This window comes from Mugil cephalus, chromosome 8, assembly GCF_022458985.1.
Source record: "Mugil cephalus isolate CIBA_MC_2020 chromosome 8, CIBA_Mcephalus_1.1, whole genome shotgun sequence".
Taxonomy (NCBI): domain Eukaryota; kingdom Metazoa; phylum Chordata; class Actinopteri; order Mugiliformes; family Mugilidae; genus Mugil; species Mugil cephalus.
The window spans coordinates 21,809,166-21,834,924 of record NC_061777.1 but is presented as its reverse complement, the minus strand read 5'-3'; the positions used below and the strand labels follow the sequence as shown (position 1 = coordinate 21,834,924).

Here is a 25,759-nt window from a genome sequence, read left to right as displayed (position 1 = left end):
AAAGGCTTTTTGAAAGTCTGACTCACAGACAACTGTCAGTGTTCAATGGGCTGGATTAAGATGGAGCGTAGAACCGAGCGCACCCTGACATGTTGACATGTCCTACTAAGTGCATTTCAAGGTGGATTTAGCCTGTTTGCTCCATTGTGGAGCAACAGAAGAGACACAATTGGCAAATGGGGCCAGCTATTCTTGAGACGACGGGTGAACTTTACTCCTACTGTCTGGGTTAGGACTGACATCGACATCACTCTCAGGGTGAGTGAAGCTGCTGTGGATCCTGAGGAGGTTCAGGGGTTTCAGAGAGCTCCGTCCTTAACCAAACAAACACAGTGGAATTTCTGCCATTGTTGGTGCAGAGGGTTGAGTGACAGGGCTGCAAAGCAGAACTGCCTGTCAGCAGAGACAACTCGGGTCAAAGTGTGTCCATCCCTTGTGACACTTCTTCATATTAAGACTTTAGCCATGCGGTGTATTTCAGATAAACATGCTGCTCCAGAGCGCATGTTTATATTGACATAATCGCACCATAGGTCATTTAGTATTTTTAGATGCCCTCATAATGTTTTCTTTCTCAAGAAAACAATTTATATAAGTATATTTAACTAGAATTAATGACATATTTTGAGAAATGTGCTTATTAAATTATGAGAAAACTCTTAACTCTAAATATTAAGGCAGCATCAATAGAATATTAGCTTAGCACAAGCATGAAAACAGAAGAACGGCGAGTCTGTCTCTAACCATACTGCACCTAAACAAAATTGTAAAATTTACACATTATTGTTGGCCAAGAAATATTGTTGCACTTAACACCTGTTTCCTGTCTTTGCACTAAGCAAAGCTGTGTACTGACGTTAGAGCGGCATTGATATATTTTTATTTTCCTTGTTTTTCTTTCAGTAAAATATCTACAATCCCCTCCAAATAATTATACACAGCACACCTCGTATTTACAACAACACATTCAGTCATGAATGTAGAACACCGAGCACTCAATCAGTTGGCATCATTACTTTAATGGTGCATCCCAATGCGTTATTACTTTACATATAAATTATGTATAACAAAGCTTTAATGGAAAATTACACTTCTCTATTTACAACAGCTATAGTATGCGACCAGGTGACATCAGGCCTGCACTCCCCAGTTTTGGGTTTTAGCGCAGGCCATCATTAGCTGGTCGACCTGAAAGTTGAACCCTGACCCCCCGTGGAGCACAGCTGAGGCTAACTGTTCAAATCTTGGACCTGGTGTGATTAATCAACGGCGATGAACAGAAATTAAGTTACACAGACGATTCTCAGAAACATTAAATGCTACCTGTTTCATTTTGTGTGCGTGAAGATTTGTGCTGTGTAAAATGACTGCCCAATGCAGGAGGGAAGTGGAGGGTGAAAAGCAAACAGACATTATAGTTACACTGATGGCCTCAATGACTTCCCTCACGCTGCCTTGGGCCCACCCTGGGGTCTCTGAAGTAGCTCGTTAAGCACAGGAACATGACTCAATTACCCAGGCCACCGCTCAGTGTTGTGTTGGTTGGCTGCTTGGATGGTTCTGTCTGTACCCTGGCCCGTCTCAACTCCACCTCTCCACCCGGGCCCACCCCCCCATGACCCCTATCGTGCAGCGCCGTAGCATGTGAGCCCTCTGTGCTCCGGGTGATAGAGTCAAGCTGTTCCTGCTGAGCGGAGGTCAGGGTCCTTCAGTCAGCACCTCGGCCCTGAACAGTGCACACAGGAATCCCTCTTCCCTCCCTAACCGGGGCTGGCTCTCTCTCCTCCGGCCTGGATCCAAATAAACCTGGTAGCTCTCGCTCTCTCTCTTTTTCCTCTCTCCATCTCCTGGCACGCTGTCACTCCCCTCATCAGAATCATTAATCAGACTGGGCAGATTAGACTTCAAATAAAAATAAACTATCCCCAGCAGCCTCCTTTTAGGTCTCTCATTTTCTGTAGCAATCCTCTTTATTGACAGTCCTCCACATCTCCTTAATAAACCCCAAATGTCTAATTCAGGCGGCAGGTTGAACATTTGGGCACCTTGGCAAACTGTCGGAGTCCATTACTGCTTTATTGATATAAACAACTTGCCTTATCTTCAAGGGTGATGACTCTTGAGGGCTAACTTGCCATCCATGTAAATGCACAACAGATAACCCTTATCAGTTTGGCACCAATAAAGTCAGCTAGCTCTGCAGCTTCATCCAAAAGCGCATATCTTTTATAGGGATTAAAGGGATTAAATGTGCAACCTGAATGCATTCAGGATCATGTATTATCCAGTGACTACTCTGTCCTTTACTTCACAGAAAAATGTGAGAACTGGAGTGCAATAGTGCCACCTTTGGGTAAGGTTGAGCAGTGCAGCTGTAACCGAGCCCATAGCAGTCTTATCAACAGATAGAGTTGTATCTGTGCCTGGGATGTGCCATCCATACAGCTTTTGACAGCATATATTTGTAGTCTCACTGATATTCTTTTCATACTTGTGGATGGAGAAGGGCATGGGAGGAAAAGGAAGGGGTCTGCTGGACTCTGCTGAGCCCTAAACAAGCTGGGGCTCCCTGGATCAGGTCTTTGCTGGCTGACTGACAGGCGCCCCGCCGACTATTTGTGTGTGTCCATGGGAAATGGAGCGGTGTCGCTGCGGCGACGGCCCTGGGGCTATCCATCAGTGTCATGGTGGGGGGGTGTATGGTATGTGTCACCTCCAAGACTAATGGACAGGAAGTACAGCCAGAGAAACAACAATATTTGCGGAATATATATTCAGAAGAACGTTTGGGCTCGGTCTACGTTTTACGTACGATTTCAACAAAACCCTAAGCGCAGGCCTTAATCCTGATTGATGAACGTGTTTATTTAAAAGACGCTCGCTCTGTGGCGGGGCTCTTCTAACCTGATCTACAGCTCTGTGTTTTTAGAGCGCACACACACAACATGTGTGTACTGGGATAATAACAGTCTTGGTTACTACATGGCATGTCAGTGACATTAACCTGGGCAGCTGGTGATGACCTGCATCGCTAGCCTATGACGAGACTCGAGTGCAGAGGAGGTGCAGCCAAAAGCCCAGTGAAAACCTGGGCCATTGAAATGGAGAGGTACGAGGAAAAAGAGCGAGATAAACAAAGGCTAACGTCTTTCTTCTGTGCGCTCACTGTGTTCAGAGGCCGAGGCGCTTAACCTCAGCAGCCAGTGACTGTAGCATCTAAGCCAGAGCGCTTTGTGATGTTGACCTTGACCACCTCCTCGGCACAGGTTGGGTGGATTCCTACCGTCTGCAAGAGGTGAGAATATGATGCTCCGCACCTGAGGGACACAAGCAAGAAGAGCTCTTTATGCTGCTTTCACTCACACTGGTTCATCTGTGAATTCAATATATCTTGGGAAATCTTTGACTGATTGCAAAGGCTGCTAATACTGGTAAGATATTCTGGCGAGTTTGTGGATACACATGACTTAGTACAACGCACAGATTGAAGACTGTTTTAAAAAAACTAACTGACTGCATTAGTGTTGACAGGTAAAAGCCAAACACAGAAAACTCCTACAAGGAGATTATAATCTACACATCTTGGGAGACTTTGAGAGAATTAAAAAACACCAGCTCAACTCCATAATGACTTGGATAGTTGTGGCATAAGGCTCAAATTCAGTCAATATACATAAAATGTGATTTATTTTAAACTTACTGGAAGCCCAAAGCAAAGCCCTGTGTAACTTCTCCAGCATTTGGACCAGTGAAATGCAGACCCAGGATCTTCTGATCACCACCCCGCTCACATATCACCTGAGGAGTAAGAAAAAACAAATAAGCTAAGGAGTGGAAGCCAAAACTGTCTTACTGACACTTAAACAGCCGCGTGATGTTTCCTTGTCTGTTTTTTGTCTATGTTTTGGCATATTTGTTACACATAACCAAACATTGTGATGATGATCTTTTTTTGTTGGTAGAGAAGGACAAGCAGATGCCAGAGTTGAATTAATAGTAAACAGGATTACTAATGGTTACATCAGTCAGAGCATTTCATTTCATTTCATTTATTGAGTGAGTCTCTCAGAAAATGTCTGTACAAATCTTATCTGCACCAAACAGCAAGGCAAAGAGGCATCACTCTTGGCTACTAGTGTCCTTAGACAAGTCAATGTTTCTCATGAAAACCTATTATAAGCCATTCAAAATAACAATAAAATAATTCTTACCTTTATGTAACACTGTTTGGCATCACGCTCTGCAACAGTGAACTCTAGAGGTTTATAGAAAGCGTGGTAGACCTAACACAGACATAAGAAGAGGACACATCTTATAAACAGGAGTATGAATAAATGTATTATACAAGCAGTGAGGACTTTAGAGCGAGTACATGATATCCCCTCGTGGATCTTTGCTTTGACCAGCGGCGCTTACTCATGTGCAAACAAAAACTGAAAATTTTGAGCAATGACGATCATTTCATCTCTTCTCGCGTACATTTTGTATAGTGTGTAATTCACTTTTGCATAACAGAGTAGAAATGATGGTAAACAAAAAAGAGTTCCCCCTTAGAGCACATTGTAATGCAATTAAAAGGCCATCAGGTCCGAGCACCATACTCTTTATACTGTATTTTATGTGTTGATGAATTAAAAAGCCTCTGAAGATGATGACTAGCTTTCCAAATTCCTACTGAGACGTGTGCGGAGTGCGTTTTATTCTACGGGCGAACGTGCCGACACAAGTTGTAAAGGGCCGTGCAGCTGTCTGGGGCCTGAGCTGCAGCTCCTCCTCAGATCTCAGCGCGCCTGTCATCACCCCATACACACCTCAATCAGGCCTCCTGATCGCCTGTCACTCACAGCCCGGAGCCCGAGCTCGCCCGCTAAACCGTTTATCGTCAGCATCCTGCAGGTGTCGGCTGGCATCTGGCACGCCGTGCACGCACAGGAGCGGGAATAATACGGAGCCAGTTGCTATTTCTTTGTCATGGTCTGCGTCAATGTTTGTTTAGGTGTTATTTGACATTGTGTTCCTCTTATGTGGGCTGCTGGCAGTAACAAGTCTCTAACAATACCTTGCTTTGTCATTTTGTTTGAGCATATGTGGCGAAGCCATTCATATGAAATTGGTACAGAGAATAAAGCCACAGTAGTTATAGGCATTGTGAAGCTAAGGTGCACATTTATGATAAATAGTCTAAAACTTTTTGAAGGATTTCAAGCGTCAGGATTTCAACTGGTGCCTTAAATAAAGTGTTCATCAGAGAGCAGTGACTTCAACACGCACAAAAGTTCTGCACATATTTATCATTTTCCACATAATGGACTGTTATAGCAGATTTATATTCACGTTTTTTAAAATTCTCAACCAAAAATATCTAGCTTTTCTAATAACCACAATGAACATACATATTTATAGTGCAGATTAAAAGCCGCAGGCTGAAAGTTATGCTATTGCAAAGTCTCACCTCTATGCCGTCTTTTGCGTGCCTCCTCTCGGCCTCTTCCTCAGACAGACCCACACAGCCGTACTCCAGAGGGGTGAACACTGTGGTGGCCACCTGCCATACAGAATTCAACACTTCACTGTTTAAAAAATCATCGTATTTTAGGCCTTATTTAGGCATGAAATATCAAAGCACAACGACCATCACAAAGTTGCCACATACTGTACATGGATGCAAGGTGTACTTCAGTTTTGTACATGAAGGGAGCTACACATCAATCCTAAAACCAGACCCATGTCTTATACTGGTCTTTTGTAGGATGCCAACTCCCACTATACAAATAGATTCATAAAGACATGTGGAAGGACAAATAAGTGTCCACAGGAATATGAAGAATCATCAGTCACAATCAGTAAAGGTATAATCGCGCAGAGTGGACTCAGATGGTTATAATTTGTATGTCAACTTCAGAGTCTGTGTGTGTCTTACATTGTTGTAGTTCATGAGCTCAGTGCTCTGACCGGCCAGTCTGTGGGCAAGGAGCTTTCCAGCTTTGATGGCCGTTGGGGTCAATTCAGGGCGGCCCTAAAACAAACAAATAAAAAAAAAAGAATGATTTGCTTTAGTGTGTGCATACCTCTCCCACATCACCACATGATGCCAGTCACATGGTCAAGTTTACCCTGTCCAACAACAGCGAAACCGAGCCAGTACAACAGCTTACCCGCTGAGATGGCGCTCTTCTTACACCAAACATACAGTTAAAGTATTCAAAAAATCACCCCCCCATGAAGCAGACTCTCTGCGTCCAGCACATTCAGATTGACTCCAGTATTCTTGCTGGTCAAGAATGGAATGAATTCCTTGGTTGGGAGTTCTTCTTACAGTCAATACTGATACTTTCCTCGTCTGGTTCTCCCGCAAGACTTAGCAATAAATCAGGTTTAGTATCTCAGCTGTTCTTCTACATCCAGGAAGTTCTGCTGCTGTACTACACACTTTAAACTATTCTCGTGAAATAAAGTGTTCTTTTTAAACAACTGCCTTTTTAGTGTAATTAGGTAATTTATTCTGTTACCTCCTGAAAACAAAACAGCTTACAAATATATTAACTCTAATAGTAACTTAATTAATTAAAAATCTGCAATATTAAATATGGGCTTTAATAATTAGATTCAAATTTAATGACATCGCTTGACGGAGCACCAACAATTATTTATGTGGAAACCTATAATCATTGAATAACTTTGACAGAAATTCTTAATATTAGAAGTGGAAAAGTTCAAATTATTGGTAATTGGTTTACCTTCCAAAGTTTGACTACACATGTACTAAGTGCAGAAAAAAGCACAAGTGGCCTAAGTGACAAGTGCTAAACATTTAAACCGTCAAGTTTCCTTTAAAAAAAAAAATCTGCCTTTATTGTTTTGGATGTCTGCCAAAACAGACAAACATATAGCCATGGATACACACACAGAAACACGCATATATCCAAACTATGCAGGAAACAGTAGGGCTGCAGGGCAATTCTGAAAGCATGACTTAAACTTGTTAAATTGCCACCACACATCCTGTTGTTCAAAAACATCTCCTGCTCCCGTGGATGTGTGCTCTGGTATTCCGAAACAATTTACACACCAGACAGCATGCGTCATCATAATGCATTTTCTGGGTCTCACTTCTGAGATGGAAAAGAACAAAACAAAAAGAAAAACAACAACCAAAAAGCACTGGACAAACCGAGGAGGACAGCAACCCTCCAGCTTCTAAATTTAAAAAAAAAAAAAAATTGCTGCTGTGAAAGGCTGACAGACAGATTGGGGTGAAGCACAACTCATCAAAGCGAGGTGTCAATCAAACGTGTAGGTGTGTGTCATGAGGCCTGGCAGGCAGGAAGGAAGCACACAGCTGGTTGGGGTGAAAAAACAATACTGACATTACATACAGCAGGTATGACTAGTATTAACACGGCTGCCTCGGCTCCAGCAAAGCCAGTTCCAGCAATACGACGGCACGCTCGTACAGTTACTTCATATTCAGTCAGGGTCAGGCTGCTGGAACAAGTAATTTAAGATGACAATCAATGAGTGATGTGAGGATTGTCAGCTGGATGTTAGTAGGTTTACAGTTTAATTTCTGATTCTTTTAACTGAAGCCTATGACCCAACACATGTACTGTATATGATTAGAAAAGGAGAGAACTATCGATGAAAAGTGGGTCATAGTGTTTTTTTGGAAATGTTAAAGAGGCTGTTCATGGAGTGGGAGGATGTAAAGCGAAACAAAGCTAAAAAAAATCTCTAGACCATGAGTGTGTTTTTAGACAGTCCCTAAATTCAGCTCGTATTCTGTCCTGCTTTAATTCCCAGACATCAGCGATAGATCATGTTGTAAAAATAAAATATGTCACTCCAGTCAAATCATGTGATTCTAAAAACACTCTTAAAATGTCCGAATGGTGAATTTTAAACAGTTTTCCAACTGACACATTTTATGTGGAAATTCACACTATTTTTGCCACTTCCAGCTCATACTTCATAGATACACATATCTCAAGTACCGACTTTTTAGAACTACATTTAGTTTATTTTGTTTTTGTATCTGACTGATGAGGCATTCAGCTGTTCAAACATTGAAAAACAATTACAGTCAGAGGGATGGGTGTGGAGCTCCAGAAACTTTGGGCTGGTGTTGACTTTCATTGTTTAAATGAAGACTCATAAATATGTTGCGTGTGGCCTCTGTTGACAATGCCTACCTCACTGATGTCACCGAAAGCATAGATGTTTGGCACTGAGGTAGATTCGTCGGCAGCCACAACTATTTTCCCCGTCTCCTTGTTGAGTTGCACACCAAGCTTGTCCAGACCCAGGGCTTTGGTTTCAGGAGCTCTGCCTGAGGTTATCAGGAGGAAACAACAGAGGCACAATATTAGATCAGTACTGATGTGTGGAACAGGTGGCAAGTATTTTATAGCACAGCATTTATATTTAACAAATCATGCTGCTCCATGCAAAACAGCATTAAAGAATTAGGGGAGTTATCAAACAACCATGGCCAATCTTGCTTTATTTGTTACTATTCTAATTAGGGCTGTCAAACAATTAAAACCTATTTTAATCAGATTAGTCACAAGTTTCTGTGGATTAATTTTGGTTAACTATGATTAAATATACTTTTAATTTATATTAATCGCATTTCAGTTTGCATGAGCAAGCAGACTCAAGAAAGAAGGGAATATATATGCACTTAACGTGTTTATCAAACAGCTTCAACAGTTTCAACAAAACAACCTGAAACTTTTTCAACTAAAAAAAAACATTTATCCACATCCACATTAATCTGACTCTTTTACTCCTCTTTCAGAAGCTACTATGACAAATTTACTTGTTTACATGCACGTGAAAAAAAAAGAATTATTGCCTTAATTGGACTATAACTTAAGTGCATGTAAACATGTTACTCTTTCCGGCACGTATACGGAACCAAAGTTTTCCAACCGGATAATGCATGTACGCATGCTTCACAACCACTGCACTGGCGTATGACCCTGGAACAAAAACATCCAAGAAAGCCGATCGCAAGAAGAAGAAGAAGAAGATAAATGGAGCCGCTAGAAGAACCGTTTGAAGGGTATTGCGCAACTTATCTGCACCAGAAGTAGGGCGAACATTAAGTATGAGATTAAAAAATGTACTATTATCCCTATGGTTGTTGTTTGAAATGCCGGTCGTATCCCGCTGAAAAGACACGTATCGCCACCTAGTGTGGAGGAGGAGAACAGTTTTCGATTCTTCGAAAATTCGATTTTCTTGTGCTGCATGTAAACTGGGACAAGGACTGTAGTCAGAAAGTCGAATTTTGAGCATAGCTCCATTAAGCTCTGCATGTAAACGCACTGACCGCCTCTTATTTACAACACTGGCTGCAACTGTGAACTGTCTTTTACACAGAACAGTGGTTGCAGGAGTGGTGAGACATTTGCAAGCCAGAATTGACAACTCGTCTGTGTCTTGGGTGACGAGCTGGCTGATGCTTTATTCGTAATTTATGCTTCTGATATTACAAATATTATTATATTATTATACAGCACTGACTAGTGTTTGGGTGGCACTGTTACAGAGCCAGCCAGACTGTAAACTATAAATGTTTCGCCCAGGTGGGAGGTCTGTGCGCAAGGTCCTTGCAAGGCAGCCCTGCGCAGCAGTATAAATTATGCATTAGTCAAAGTGCTACCACAATACCTGAGTTTTTAGTTGGAAGTACTATGGTGAAAAGAAAACTCCTTCCTGCAGACTGTGCATAATACTTAATGTTGTTCGACTGTTCCGTCGTGTTTTTTTGTACTCATATTTCCCATGGAGAGGGCCAATGTGCGGGTTTAGTGTCTGCCATCTTTATTGGTTGGTTCTGCTGCTTGTCACTAACGGATCAACTGCCCATTTGCACATGCGCAACAGTTACTCTACTTGGACAACCTGCCCGAAATGCGTTGCCAGAGACGCTCAGAGTCATTCCATGCTGCAGATGGGTTTATTGCGTTAGCATTTTTAATCAGATTAATCATGATGATTGATTAAACAGTGTTAACGTGTTAATTTTGACAGTCCTAATGCTAACATTTGCTAATTAGAACTAATGGCAAAAGTGATTGTAGTTTTGTACTTAATATGTTCATGAACACATTCAGAGCACAGAGAGGGCTTGGACCTGCTCCTTGGAAAGAATCTCAATCTTGGTGCTTCTCCAGGCACTATAGTTACTGCCTGAGGACACTGCCTTTTTAATTTATGTCACTACACATGGGAATGGGCCTTTTTTTTGTTTTCCCAAATATTCCTTTATAATAGAATCATTAATGCACAAATATTTATGTGAATCCACCAATAGATGTCCAGGCTATTTTACATGAAATACATTAATATAGACCCTCTGCGGAGCACGAACTTCTGTAGCAAATTTCTAAGGAAATTCATCCAATGATTGCGGAAATATTTCAATCAAATGGTGGACTAATCCACCAACCTACCGACAGATGCATTGCTAGAGCGATGCTGATAGCTTAAAGGCTCAAAAAGGCCAAATAGCTGTTGGATCCAGCCTCTCAAATTTGAAAATGTGCTGATTTTATTTCACTGTAAACCAAATGTCTCCAGGTTTTGGTGGGATAAAATTGACAGCTCAAATCAGCAGTATCAGTGGAGACACAAGCGAAGGAAGGCTATTAAACGACACCATCTGGTCAGCTGAGAGGGCTTGAAAAGCTCGAGAAGGAGAGAAAACTGATGAGCAACCGGGAAGGGGTATCCCATTGACCCCAAAGGACACCCCAAGGTGCGATTTCTGACACTTCCATGGGGACGGCTGACTGATGCTGTCGACACTGAGTCTCCATGGTGATGGAGCATGGACCACGCGCTCCCCCGTCCCCAACATAGCTCCCCACAACCTGTGTGAGTAGGATAATAAACACCCGGCCCTGAGGTACCCATGTAGATGCTATCGGACAGCAAAAATAACAAACCCCCGAGACCCCTTTTCCTGGCTGGAGCCGAAGAACAACGTCCTGTCCCTCTTCTCAGACCAAGGGGGGCTGTCTAACGCTCCACAGCATGTGTGGCAGAATGGGATAGAGAGCACAGAGAAGAAGGAGAGAGGGGAAGTCCTAGCCAATTCCCAGAAACAGGACTTCCAAATATTTTCCAGTCTCAACCAAAATACTGGAATACATGGAATTCTTTAGTCATTCTAATTTGTAGTAAATTTTACTGAAATTTAGTAATTGAGTTATTAAATCTTTTTCAGAATTCTTTTCTAAAAATATTCTACTAGTTATTATTTCTTAATATTGATTTAAATATACAGTACGTGACCCTAATTAGCATTTACAGTAAACACTTTCTAAATGGTTTGAGGCACGCTCATGTATTTATTAAGGACTCCATGTATTAACATGTAATCCAGGAAAACTTATTCACATTTGATATGAAGAGTGCATTATATATATGAATTGAATTAAGAGAGAGTGTAGGTACTATTTTGGTGTTTATACTACAAACTCCTTCATAAATTCAAGTGAAAGAGAAATTTAGACTTTATTTTTGCACATCTGGCCTTCCTGTGTGTAGCTCCAGTCAATGCAGGAGTGAGCAGTCAATTCTATTGTATGGTAAAGACACAACAACAGTGAGCTGGCTGATAAGGGACTCGGTTGCAGCTCGGACACCTTCACACACTACGGTCAAACAAGTAGGCCAATGTGAACAAAGCCTGTTGTGACATTGAGAGGAAGCCTCTGGACTGTTCGGCTAATTAGTCACAACAAAGCTCTACAAGTTAAAATGAAAGCTGGACGCTTATCTGATCAATCAAATGAACAAAGACAAAAGGGAGAGAAATTTGACGGGCAACTGTTATTTTTGGATGGAAACGGACCATAAAAACGGCCAAAACCTGATGCGTTTCATTTCAAGCCAAAAAGGATTTTAAGATGCATATCAATAAAAAGCTCACTAGCAACACTAAAACAACATATAGTAGATGTCAAGGGAAAACACAGTGGACTAGATTTATTCAATAGACAGCTTTTACTATAAGACTCTAACAGGGAGTCACACTAGAAATGAGACACAAACATTAACCTACATCACTTCCACCACTCAACTTCTGCTCTCAGCATGCCAACATTAATAGGCAGTTTATACTTCTGCGTTAATTTGATGCCGTAGCTACGGCGACAGCTCAGACCCTACGCAGACCGTGAAGCTGTAGCCTGATGTGCACCTCCCCAGAGAAATTACAGGAAGTAGAAACAAGAATGAACCTGACTAAAAAAAGGCACAATACATTGCAGCAAATACAGCTAATTGATGCAGAAGCCATGACCACGAACACATGGTTTTGTGCGAATGATGGAAGACTCTCTGCTCTCTGTCAAAGTTTTTCTCTGCTTTTCTCACTGGTTCAGAGCGAGCCAGGATTCAGTAAGTGATGTCATGTACCTCCGTGCACTAATCAAACATTAGCAACATTTTAATTGAAATGTGATGACAAACGGGCTTGGTTTGCTACAGTGTGTTGCCAGCACCAGTCAAATCTGATTAAATACAGACTTCTGGGTTCAGTTTTTAAGGGTTAACTCTTAATAGGAATTATCCATTACTTTAACTTTGCATATCCAATGTTTGAAAAAATATATTTCTTGTGCTTTAATATTCAACTCCTTTGACTCCTTCTGATCTTAAACATGATCATTTTAAGATTTAAAATGAAACACAATGCACATTAAATTTAGTCCCTGTTCTATGTAACACTGGGAAAACATTTGAAAGGGAAGTGTTTGGTAGCAACAAGAAAAGTGAGGAGTGTTTTATTCTGTTTTTAGATGTAGTGTAATTCAGCCAGTATTTAGCTTTAAAAAACAATACTGTCCTTGTGTTTTGGAGCTGTTCCCAGCTCCTTTGCCTTCAGTGGAGTAAATCAGACAGACCAACATTCAGGGCTGCTGATACCTTATAAAACAGAGACAGGCAAATATCCTAAAAACTAGACAACGCTTTTTAAATGACTTCCTTGAGGTCTGCAGAGGATAGTCAGGAGCAACTCTAATGTTCCCACTGTCTGTGCGCAGACAGGAAATGTGAAAATGTTCTGTTTCCTGGTGTGTTTCTGCAGGCACACCTGGACAGGGGAGCGGCCATGAGGCCAGGAAGGAGCAGGGGAAAGGTGGAGGGAGGCAGAGCCACAGAGAAGGATGTGGTAGACAGTGGTGATACTGTCCCCCGGTCCCCTCTGGCCTTTAATAACTCCACAGAGGCCTGGGACCCTGCCTGGCCTCTAGTGTAAGGCCACAGTAAAGGGAAGTGGCCTTGTACTCATAACTCCTGCATCCAGACATCAAAGAGCAGAGACCACAATGTTATAGGTTCTCACTAAACTGTATGGGAACAAGAGCGGTCAGTGATATATACACGTAGCAATCACACGATAGCTAGTTGCATGTACACAAAGGAAATGGAGACTCTTTTAAACGTTGCGGTGCTCAGGATTTTGAAGCAAATGTAAAATGAACACTGGTGTCAGGCAGACTGGAACCAAAACAGCTTGAACGCCTGTTTTTGCTGAACCAAAAAATGACAAGATTTTGAATTCTCATTCTTATGAATATGGGAAACCTAAGGGACGCATGACCTCACGCATGACAAAACATCTGCTGATGAATACACTCAGTGCAAATCTCATTCTCACCGGCAGTGAGAACGTGAGCAGCTGCAACAACGTGGGAATTCTACCACCGGAGGGGAGAGAAACGTCATCTCAGCTGCAAGGTCAAGCACATCCTTGTCACTGTCACACGAACTGAGCTGAGGGTCCTGCTCTCCCTCACGCACATACTCTCAAATGAAGAAAATGCTTATAAACAGACTTTTTGGAAGCAGAGTGGCTTTGAGTAAGTTCAACACAAATAACATGACGGTTAGCGTCCTGATGGATACTCCCTCCTTTGTTAGTAAGGCTGTTGGCGGAAAAGGGAGAAATGAACTGATAGAACAAAGAATGGATAGATGGGACAGAGGAGAAGAGGGGCTGCTAGTAATGGCAGGCAGTGATCCGTGGGCAGGGATGGCAGTGACAGATGCAGGGTTGGTTTCCGCAGGGCTGGCATGGGCAGGAAAGCCCGGAGAGAGAAAGAGAACAAAGAGGGGAACGTGGTGACCCTGTGCCTGGGTGCATCCTGCCCCGTCCTGCCCTTCTCCAACCAGAGAGCAAGAGAGCCAGCGCTGGGTGATTAACACTTCCCCTGCCCATTCCCATCACTCAGGCTTTATTACTTTGTTTGCAGCCTTGATTCTTCTGCTATCTGCTGACACTGCACTCTATTGAGGATGACAATGAAATTGGTGGCAGGGAGAAGACAGTAATAGCACAGTGTTTTATTTTAGGGACTCATGAAAATATCAGAGGGACTATACATGAGTGGTGCATCACACGCCATTGCCGGAAAAGCTGTAAAAATAAGTGATAAGGAGGTTACTGATGCCACATTGGGTAGTGTAATGGTGCATTTCCACTAGCATGGAATGGCACGGCACAGCACGGCAAGGCAAGGCATGATAAGGTTCGGGTCTGTTTCCATTACAGCTGAGTACCATATACTAACTCCTCGACGTGGGCAGGGTCGTCCTAACATGGCTGCGCAGAATTGCCGTGGCGTCATTTACCCCGAGCCAAGCCACGCACAAAACCGGAAGACCAGAACAACAACAGACGAGAGAACACGAGCTGCAAAAAGACAACGTTTGAGGGTAAGCTAATGGTTGCTAACGCTAGCTTGGTAGCCTTTATGTTAACAATAATGGCTGCAGGCTAGGTTTTAAAAAGTGGTGGGGTCGAGTCTTGTGTTTATTTACAGTCTGGTTGGTTGTCGCGCGCTTATGACGCTTCCAGTGACAACACTCGTCGACCAATCAGTGGAAGGCAGTCGGCTAACGTTACGTTTTAGTATCGCTTCGGCTCACTTGGATCCAGGGGTGAGGCCATACCAAATTAGTACCTGGTACCAGGTACTACGTGCTAGTGGAAACACGCAAATACCGTGCCGTGCCGTGCCGTACCTTACTAAGCCGGTGGAAATGCACCATAAGATTGCATCAATTGTCCAGACATCTGGTATGTAACAAAATACTATTGTGGAAAGGTCCATCGTAGCTAAAACATTAGAGTCCAAATTAAGCTCCAAGTCTCTCAAGGTAAATGAAGTCATAAGTTAATTGAGGCAAATCAAATCTGGAGTCAGCCCAGATACAAGTCTTGGGCTATGTTCACACTACTGGTGAAAAAGCAACTGGCTATAAGTCATTTTCAATGGAAGCCAACACAGCATGGTGGTGTCATGTAGCCTGAAAGCCAGACTAAATTCTCTGTAAACTATTCTTTTGTGTCAGAAAGTTGGTCTGGAACTACTCCTTTGGGAGCTGATTATGCCCCGGGATAGATCAGCTTGGCCGATCAAATTGTTTCGCATTAGTCAAGTCTTGTGACAGGTAATACAGGTCCAATTCAAGTGTCAGTTCAATAGAGACAAACCTACATCAACATGTGAATGGTTTTCTTTCAAAGCTATATTAAAATGCTATATTCAAAATGTGAGGATATGCAAGAAATGCCTGGCACCTTGGGTCTCTTTTGTTTGATATGGTTCTGGCCAAAAAAATAAATAAAAACATGATATTTGTCTTTAAATGTGATTTTTGTCTGTGTGCAGTGAAGTACAAGTTAATCCTGAGCTCTCATCGACTCACTTCCAAGTCTTAAGTATGCACGAAACACAAACTGCTTCTACATTTTAGAGTCTCTTCAAAATTCTCCCCAAGAACTCACACACAATATAGATACTCACCAACTGCCCACAACACAGAGTCGTATGTGTCCTGACTCTCGTTGCCTGTCTGGGTGTTGGTCCAGGTCACCTGCAGGGCTCCCGATGACAGTTTGTCCACTCTTTTTGGAACAGACTGCCATGCAAACCTCGTCCCATAGTCTTCCATGTAGTCTGTCACAAGACCTGCTATTTGCTGCAGGGACCGAGAGAATAGCCAACTTCAGACATAACAAAAACCACTATCATGATGTACAGAATACACAGGCAGGTGTAGCTCAGAGAGCAATACCTGATCAAACCCACGGAGGGCGATGCTGCGAACCATGACTGTGGTGTCCAAGCCAATGCCTGTGAGGAAACCTGCACACTCCAGAGCCACATCTGGGTAATGCCATGTTAAGGATTACACTACCTTTCTTGATTAACATGTACAGTATAAAATCTAATGCGTGGCCATAAGATACAAAGACTGACACTATATCACAGCAGTCAGGGAGTCTATAAAAAAGTTAAATAAATAAGATACTTGTTAAACTGCCATCGTGGCTGTTTTATCATGGTTTGAGAATGGATCAATACTAGAAGACTGAAAATGTATCTGTGTATATTGCACTGCACATAATTTGCATGATAATTTGCTAACTGACCAGCAGACGTTGTGCTAATTCATTCACAGTGGCAGACAAAGGATACAGCTGGCTCCGACCACAAGTCTGCAAAACACAAACGGGGAGAAGCTCTTAGCAGCAGGACTAACAATACAATAAGATACATTTCATCATTTCTTCAGCACACTTTGGCCAAATAAAACAAAGCTAATCCAAAGCTAAAAGCTAAAAACGTAAAAATGTTTATTTTAAATCCTACACTAAGAGAGGTGATGAATTACAAAACTTCATAACCTTGGAGGTGAAGAGGTGTGAAGAAAATGGCAAAAACAGGGACAGCGAAAACTGTGTGTGTGTGTGTGTGTGGTCCAGGTGAATCACGCTTGTAATCCAGCCATGAGACCCGTAGCGTTGAGAAGGGCTAATTGCTAGCGTTTAAGCTAATCCCTGCGGATGGGGAGTGCCATGTTCAGGGCTCAAGTCCACACATCAGCCCGCTGAGTGAAGCCCGTCACCCACATGGATGAGGCCTTTTTCTTTCTTGTTTTTGCCGCTCTGAACCAGACCTTCTTCGCTTTAGGTCTGCGCCACCTGACAGCTCTGACTGCCTGCGGCACATCCTGCCCTTGTCCACACTAACACTAACCACTAAAAGCCCCTGTGCCCATTTTTCCCCATGTCTGCATAATGCACAGCTGCACTTAGCACACATTGTGAAGTGGCTTAAAGAAGATTAGGCAAAGAGCTTTGGCTTGATTCTTCACTTTCATAACAGAGGGACTGTCTGCTTCATCTACCCTACTCCTTTTCGATTGTGTGTGACTGTATTTTACACCGGTCCAGAGTCTGTTTATCATGTGTTTTGAGATAAAATATGATGATGATTAGAACCTTTACAACAACACTGGATGCAGATGGAGTTCATAAACAGAGGCTGGCAAAGATACCTATAATATCAGAAATCAACTTCATAAAAGGTTTGCATTTACCAAATGAATGGAAGATTTGCTTTATGTCAAAACATAAAATTAAAACATAAAACTACTGATGAGTCTAATAAGGAGAATCACTGTGAAGGTGAAAAAACAGTTGCCATTACTGAAAACAAACTGAACAGGAACCCACCCCCTACAAATAAAAACCTTACGAAACTACTGAGTGGTATTGGTGGATGTTGCAGGGAATTCTTTCTTTCTTCTGTAGGAGGAGGTTTGTTACGGACAGTCTGTTAACATTGGCCAGTTCTTCAAAAGCCCCCGCACTGATAAGCACTACATTCGGATACTCTGGTGTTTCTGTCTGGCATGTGGAGTGATTTTGTTTTGACTTGATGTCAGTCCAAGTCTGATATTTTTTACCATGTGTTGGTTAAGCTGAAAACTTTCACTTTGACCACATCCTCTTCCCTAGACATAATGGGCAGATGTTCCTTCCATTGTTAGTCATACTGCTGGTGGCACTGGTGAAGTGAAATGCTAGATAGAGGTGGACTGTCAGACATGTAACAGTAAGCCTTGTGGCTTAATGTTGCCAGGTCGCCAATTACATCCATAACTATAACTGTCCAGACTCCTGTCACATACTGTAACTTCTGCAGACTCTGCAAATTTAGTATAAGGTATGAAGTGTACTCTTTGGAGACATGGGAGGGATCACTATACTGACATTTATAATTAAAGGGAACACTTTGTAGAGAAAAACATGCTGTCTTCACTTAGGGACTGTTTTCACAGACGAATACAAATGACTGAGCTTCATCACATGCAACAACAATAATCTGAAGCTCAGTATCAGTAAAACCAAAGAGGCTGGGATGGACCACCAGAAGAGCAGGAAGCCTTCTGTCCTGGTCCTGTCATCTAGGCAGAGGAAGTGAAGCAGGTGGAATTGGTCATATGTAATTATCATTTGAATTCTTGAGTTAAGGCCAAAAATGTGTTTTAGTGAGGTTATAGTGAACACTGAATATCTATTTCAAATGAATTCATCCTTGAGTTCAAGTGTTAAATTTGTAGAAATTCCCTGTTAGGCGTTCTTGATCACTGGAATTCATGAGAATGGGACAGAGACATGTAAATATATTAACAAATGTAAACCCCAAGAAAACCCACAATGAGGCTAGATTGGCATTTAAATGGAAATATATTTTCTTGTTATGTTCCTATTAGAGTAGAAGAGCTTCTGAAGGGAAAGACACAATAACTACTACTACTTTCTTGTATTTAGCATGTGTTTGTACTTTCAGTGTCAATCACTGTGCTTAGAGAGGTTCTCAAAAAAGGCTTTCATCAGATTTACGTAAATCAAGTCCTGTCTATGCTGATGCTGATTAAATTACAAAGGTGACATTAATGGTGTAAAATCTGACACTATGGATTTAGTCAAGACTTTTGACTGGTGCACACCAGCACTTCAGCTGTTTTTGTTAAGTGTAGGTAATTGTACAAAAAAGTAAAAAATATCTAGCAAAAGGTGAACTGTGGTGTTTTTTATGTTTTGTTTTGTTGTTGTTGTTGTTTATGCATGTTTTATTGTTGAGCCACTCTTAACAGACTTTGACTTCGACTTCGACTTTTGTACACTGTGTAAGACCATGTCTTCACTCTGACGTGTGTTTGTGCTTTAGGGATCTTTTAGCTCAGCTAAGTAACCATAATGACACTTTTTCTATTTTGGAGCTCCTGTTTTGTCTACTTTCATGCACAAATTTCCTTAGTAGGGCAGGGGTTTGTCAAGGTTTGTGTGTGGCTCTTACATAGCTTTCAGCACTAGGGCGTATTGTTGAGACCATGATGGCTACAGTGAGGCATTTTGTTACAATGTTCATTGAATTAAACTTCAAAGAGAGACCTTGTCACTGCTTTGTGCTCACACAAACCTACAGGCAAGTGAGTTTATGTCTGACCATTTTTATGTTTGATTTTTAGTGGTATGTATCTTAGTTATGAATTTTGAAAGAATTGCACACGTGGGTTTTTCCCAGGTCCACCTGCTTCCTCCCACAGACCAAGGACATGCTTGTTAGGTTAAATTGTGATTCTAAATTGGTGGTTGTTATGCGTGTGAGTATCATTTGTCTCTTTGTGTTAGCCCTGCGATAGAACAATGACCTCTCTTGCTCCCATCTCCTCTACTCACAACCCTGCACAGAATAAGTGGTATTACTCAATGGATGGATCGATGTGTATTTTTGATTTCTTCTTCTCTCTGTTTCCTTTTCGGTTCCACCCTTTGAGGGCACAGGCAGCCTTTGGGCAGCAGGGATGCAGCGAGTGCTGTATTTCTCCACAAAACTGTGTAGTGCTTTTAAGAGCTGAGCTGAAAAAAATTTTGTCATCCTTGTCCACTACACAAAGGAGAGTTATGTCCGCTACATAAACCTACACACTGCGGTGTCTCATTGGACAGGCCTATCTTTAGAGCAGTCTAGGAATCCTGCTGGCACGTGCTCAGTGTTTTCTCCTGATAGCATGATGATGGCAGCGGCTCAGGCTTTTGGCCTGGAGGCAAAATCTATCATTTAGGACTGTGTGTGTGTGTGTGAGCCAAAGTCCATTAGACACCCATCACTCACTTGTAACCCACTCCTATGCCAGTGCTGCCTGCAGAAAAAACAGCTACTTGGACCTCACCTGCACAGCTGATGGCTCAACTGCACAACAACATGTCTAACCCCGGCTAAAGTGTGAGGTTAAATTTCCTCAAGGTGGAAGCTATTGCCAATCCACAGCCAACGCCTAACTGCCTGCAGGGAGGCGGAGGACTCTTATATCAAAGGACTTCCTGAGCTCAAGTGGTCTCAGAGTGGAAAATTCCGCTTCATATACAAACATTTTGTCGAGTGGGTAATAGTTTAAGAACGGTTATAGCGCACAAACATCGATTTGTTAACAAATGATTTTGTATTGCCACCAAGTGGTCACAAAAAGGAATAGCATACATATGACTGTATATGTGGCTCATTTTATAATAAAAGAACCGAAGGTCCTAATCAGGACATTGCAGTAGGCTGGTGCGCAACCGCTGCCAAAATATATAACAACTATTTATTATCTAAAACTATATGTGTAATTAAAAACATTTAATAATTCTATGCCCTAGGTGCATGTAACCTTGACGCATATGGAGATTAAATATCAGAATAATTATTTCCGCTTATCTTTCACCATGAAGCAAACAACCTCCGCAGCCCAGGTACATCACAACCACTAGTCACCATCTGCACTTTGTGCCAAGAGGAAACGTCAGGAAAAGACCAATTAACCGGGTGATGACAGGAGCTAAATGGCTGGATTAAAGGGCTTGTTCTGTAAAGGTCAGGATGCACGCCGCTAATCTGAATCACAAGGCGAGGACAGGCTGACAGGAAGGGAGAAAAACAAACTGCATGTCACTGATGAATGATTACAGTGCGTGACAGCGGGATGTGCCGTGTCATCGAGCAAGGTAGTGCAGTGCTTAGAGCGGGGCATTAATACTGCAAATAGGACGTTCTGTTTCCATTGCAGCAGACTGTACATAGAATGACGCAAGAATCCAGATATTATTATTTTGGGACCGAAGCAGCAGACACATTTGCAACTGTGACAGTGTTTACATCAAAATAAAGCACGGTGCACATTAACTGGCTTAAATCTCCTTCACGTATATATATATTTAACACGGGTTGTGTGTGTAGGTGTGTTGGAATAGAAAGTGTCCTCACGTTTTTCCAGGAGACTTTTTCAGCCAGAATATGTCGTCACTGGTGATGCCGTGCTCCATCGCTCCAGGGACCTGTAATAACAGTTAAAGCTGTGACAATCCATCAGTCAGCACATCTATCAATATCATTACACACAACAAACGGGAACAGTTTCCTCTCTTCTGCTATTTTCTGTGTGTCTTTGCTTGTAACATGGTGTAACCCTTCCAAACCACATTCTTCACTTCAGTGTCTTCCAGAGAACCAACCAACCAAACAATGGCAGAGGAACACAGAAACGTCTCAGTGGAATGATAATGGTGACGTTTACATTTGTGGGATACTTGGGCCGTCCACCTGTGGCAATCACAATGTTCTTGGCGGTTAGGATCGTCTGTAGGAGAGAAGAGGGGAAATGTGAAGTCGCAGCTTTTGTTCACATCCTTCAAAAAAACAAGGAAATGTCAAATGAAAGCAAGTGGTCTCCGCAGGATTCTTTATTAACGCGATGATGGAAACCCTGTCAAATCACTGAAACGAGTAACAACAGTAGATACGTGCACAGGTGTGTTAGGGCTCTGACATTTTTGCCAATTTTAGATATATGAATGAGATCCATTAAAATAAATAAAAGCGATAAATCAAAATTATCTACAAAAATTAAGATTAGAATTATGTCCAAGCAGGATGACAAGTATGCAGAGTACACAAAACATGTTTTTCTGAGTACACATGACTCACACCTTCTCAATAAATGATATCCAATTTTAGTTAATGAATACATACAGTACATGTTTTAAAGTAAATATGCAGCTCACCTCTTTCCCTGCTTTACTCAGCCCTTTGACAGTATGCTCGTCCAACAGACTTCCTTTGAGGTTCAGATATTTCACCTTCCTGTAAAACAGAAAGAAACACACTGCTAGCACAGATTAAATAAACTAACCCATTTTCTTACTCAGAACTTCTGTAATTTCTCATTTTCTTTTACTAAATTTGCTAGTTACTTTTATATTTGCTAAATCCCACCGTCTACTCCTTACATTTTGTCCGCAGGCCTGCATAATAGACATAGATCATGTGAGATGTGTGACAGGTTATGTTTTGCATATTTTATCTGAAAACGCAGATTAGATGTTGAACTTTATATATGTGTATCACACACACTGGGAAAATCTGCTCCGGGAATGGCTTCAGCCATTTCTTTGGGCTGTGATTTCATTCAGTTCAGGGTCTGAATCCTTATATGAACCATAGTGTATTTAAATTCATTCATCATTAGAAAACACTTAACTGTAAAATATAATTTTAAATTGTAGTAGTCCAAAAACCCAATTCCGACTTCTCATTTGCAGGGAAATCTACCATAACTATTACTAATCCTTTATTCTAACATCTGCATCCATTTATTATTGCATTTATAATTAATTCATTTTTGTAAAATTAACAATTACCCCCTCTGGTTAACAATGTCTGTCTTGCATTTTAAAATATTCATACAAGAAGCATTACCAACATTCTGTTTCCAAGCAAATGACCTCACTGGATTAAAAATGTAAGTTTGGGCACATTCACACAGAGGTTAACACCTGTTTGCCCTCCAGCCAGCCACTCTATCAACATGCGGTCGCTGACAATCAATCCTTCAGGCGTGTAGAGTGTGTGAGAGAAATGTACAGCCTTCAGCAATATCATCATGCCATGAAAAAAAAAAGGTGAAAGAAAGAGAGGCTGAGGTATAAATATTTATGAGCATCTCTGAAATTAGGTGATGAAAATTAAAAATAATAATTAATAAGGAGGGATTAAGGCTGACTCATTGATGGGTGAGACGTGGATCTCTGCATTCAGCCCAACGTCAAACAGACTATAAACACTGACACAATGTGAGAGCTTTTAAAAAAATGAACATTTACGATGAGGGAAAAATAAAATTCAGCTGAACTAAATCAGACAAAAAAAAAAAAAAGCCTTGTAACAAGGTTTAAATGTATCAACTAAATTAATAGAGCATCAGAAAAATCACCAAGTTTGATAATAAAGTAACCAGGTCTACTGTTACTCACTTGTCCTGGAGCTGAACTCTGTGACCCCAGTTCAGAGACCTGACGTGGTTTTGAACTGCGTCTGACATGGTGGCCCTGGAGGAAACACCAGATGTAACACTTTAAAACACAATGCAGAGAAAGAATGGAAGAAGGAAAAGAAGCCCAGACACAGACTCCCCTGGAAACATTTGCGTTGCTGCCCACTGCTCCGAGTATTCTCACTATTATTTGTGTACGAGAATGGGTGGGTTAAATGTAGAGAGCAAATTTCTTGTATGTGTTCATCTAAAAGAGTACAATTATTTATTTATTTTTTTAAATACAAGAACTAAATCCCTAAACCCCTACGGCGATTCTCATTTTATTTACAGAAATGTTTTTCTATTTTAATGAAAAGATTTTCAGTTGTTACAGTTCTGTCTGCAAAACAATATAGCTGGTGGCTGTCGTTACGCATACATAAAATAGTTCCTACATAAAACTGCTTGCAAGATCTGTGAAATCTTCTAAGAAACCAGGTCCCTAGTTTATGAAAAGAGATACTGCCGTTGAATTTCTTAGACTTAGACTTTAATGATCCATGAGGAAAATTAATTGGTCAAAGTAGCTTAATTGTTAAAAAAAGATGAGCTCTCATACAGCTGGATAGATTAAGGAATAAAATAAGTTCTGTAGCGTTCACTATAGGAGCTGGTTCATTCTGCTGGAGAATGAGTTCCTCTGTCCCTCTAACCTTTGGTGTAGTGCATGGGATGGATTGTCCATGATAGAGAGCAGTTTATTCAGTGTCCTCCTGTCCCTCACTGAGACTAACATTTCCAACTCTCTACCAATCACATGTCCAGCCTTCTGGATCAATTTGTTGATCCTGCTGCTTTTATTTATTTATTTATTTTTTTTTGCTGGTACTACTCCCTCAACAAACCACAGCAAATACAGGGCACTCACTACAACAGAGCAGAGGTGTTTGATTGTTTTGGCACAATAAGTGCTATAAGCAAAGTGCCGTCCAGTTCCATTATATCGCAGAGAAGGTCTTACTGCAATCACATCACTAGATGGGGCTATTCAGCTACAGTATATATTCTTTGCATTGACAGAATTTGAACATGCGATATCCCTTCACCTTCAGGCAGTGTTTCTCAATTCCGGTCCTCAGGACCCACTGCCCTCCATGTTTTTGATGTTTCCCTCCACCACACCTGCTTCAAATGATCAGCTCGTCATCAAGCTCTGCAGTGGCCTGATAAGGAGCCATTCATTTGAATCAGGTGTGTTGGACGAGGGAAACATCGAAAACATGCAGGGGCAGAGCAGTGGGAGAAATACTACCTTAAGAGAAGAAAACACTGCTGTACTTACCAGTCATGGGACACTGTTCCTGATATCTGCCAGCCGTACTTCTTAGCATCTTTGACCGCTGAGCCAAGTAGTGCAGCCTGATGCATGAGCTTCTTAGGAATGCATCCGACATTAACACAGGTACCACCGAGACCCCACTTTGTGCCTGTTTGGAAAAACATTTTCCAATGTGTTTAGCAATGATGACTTTGAATGTTTGAACTGAAGTTTCGCTCTGTATAATGTATTTTACCTTGAGCAGATGGCTCCACATAATCTAAAACAGCAACTTTCTGTCCCAACTGTGCCGCTGTGAGATGTGGACATATTGTTTAGTGTGTTATGAGATAATTAAAAAAAAAAAAAAAAAAAAGTCACTGTGTAAAACATACATCCCCTGAACATTTTGGAATAACAGTGAAAAGATCTCACCTTCCTTGGAGCAGGCAAGGCCTCCTGAACCACCACCAATGACCACCAGGTCATAGTCATATTTCACTGTGGGACATTGGAAGCATATGGAGCTGTTATTGTTGCATTAACCGTGACATATAAAACGCCACTCAGTAACAAGAGTCACCATTCATGCCATGTACGTAGCAAACTAATATGGACTCACATAAGAGCAACACAGTTAACTGTCCCAACTCACCCTTATTCAGCTCATACTAATGCGGTCTTAAAGAATAAACTGGCACATCAATTTGTGTAGAATAAAAGATGGCAATTCAGCTAGCAGCAACAAAAGAGCAAATCAATACATATAAATAGCAAGAAAATAAAAAATTAGCATCACTTTATGTCTTTATAACGAAGTAATAAATGACAAGACTGGGACTAACTATTCTAGTGGTTCTCTGGACTAGATATCCCATAAACTCAGAGACTGGGAGATATTAGAAAGTAGAGGACGCCAAGTTAAGTAAGTTAAGTAATTTAGGCAAATAAATTAGCTGAGTTCCCTCAGGTTTGGTGCCGTAAATGAGCTCTAGTTGCAAACACACACGTTTCACGGAGTTATCTTTCTTTCTTTAGTTCTATAACAGCATATATAAATAATGTCATATTACCTGTCAGGTTCCTTGTAAAAACATGTAAACTATTTGTCTTCCACCGGTGCCTGCCTCTGCAGAGGGCAGCCATGTTGTTATTATGAAAGGACCCAGGACGGTTAACATGGTGGCCGAAGAATTGCCTGAAAAAATAGTCGCGCACCAGATTCTGCGCGCTTAGTACCTATAGTACACAAACTAACAACAAAATTAA

General features: G+C 41.5%; 1 protein-coding gene across 1 annotated transcript; it reads right to left on the bottom strand.

Annotated features, from left to right (window-relative positions):
* Nucleotides 1-999: 999 nt before the first annotated feature.
* Nucleotides 1,000-25,651, bottom strand: txnrd2.2 (thioredoxin reductase 2, tandem duplicate 2). Its single transcript, XM_047592652.1, has 17 exons — nucleotides 25,564-25,651; nucleotides 24,926-24,991; nucleotides 24,747-24,803; nucleotides 24,515-24,659; nucleotides 23,171-23,245; nucleotides 21,923-22,001; nucleotides 21,436-21,498; nucleotides 21,126-21,196; nucleotides 16,506-16,525; nucleotides 16,102-16,193; nucleotides 15,831-16,005; nucleotides 8,190-8,326; nucleotides 5,921-6,016; nucleotides 5,453-5,545; nucleotides 4,212-4,283; nucleotides 3,701-3,798; nucleotides 1,000-3,317 (listed from the first exon to the last, which is right to left on the bottom strand). The coding sequence occupies exons 1-17, from the start codon at nucleotides 25,634-25,636 to the stop codon at nucleotides 3,194-3,196; spliced, it is 1,536 nt and encodes a 511-aa protein (XP_047448608.1). The 5' UTR covers nucleotides 25,637-25,651; the 3' UTR covers nucleotides 1,000-3,193.
* Nucleotides 25,652-25,759: the final 108 nt, after the last annotated feature.

Excerpts from the sequence above, each read along its gene's own strand:
- txnrd2.2 (XM_047592652.1), bottom strand. The coding sequence starts at position 25,636 with ATGGCTGCCCTCTGCAGAGGCAGGCACCGGTGGAAGACAAATAGTTTA. Across the intron at positions 21,499-21,922 it reads TGAGTAAAGCAGGGAAAGAG|ACGATCCTAACCGCCAAGAA; the intron begins GTGAGCTGCATA and ends TCTCTCCTACAG. Across the intron at positions 21,197-21,435 it reads GGCCCAAGTATCCCACAAAT|GTCCCTGGAGCGATGGAGCA; the intron begins GTAAACGTCACC and ends CTGTTATTACAG.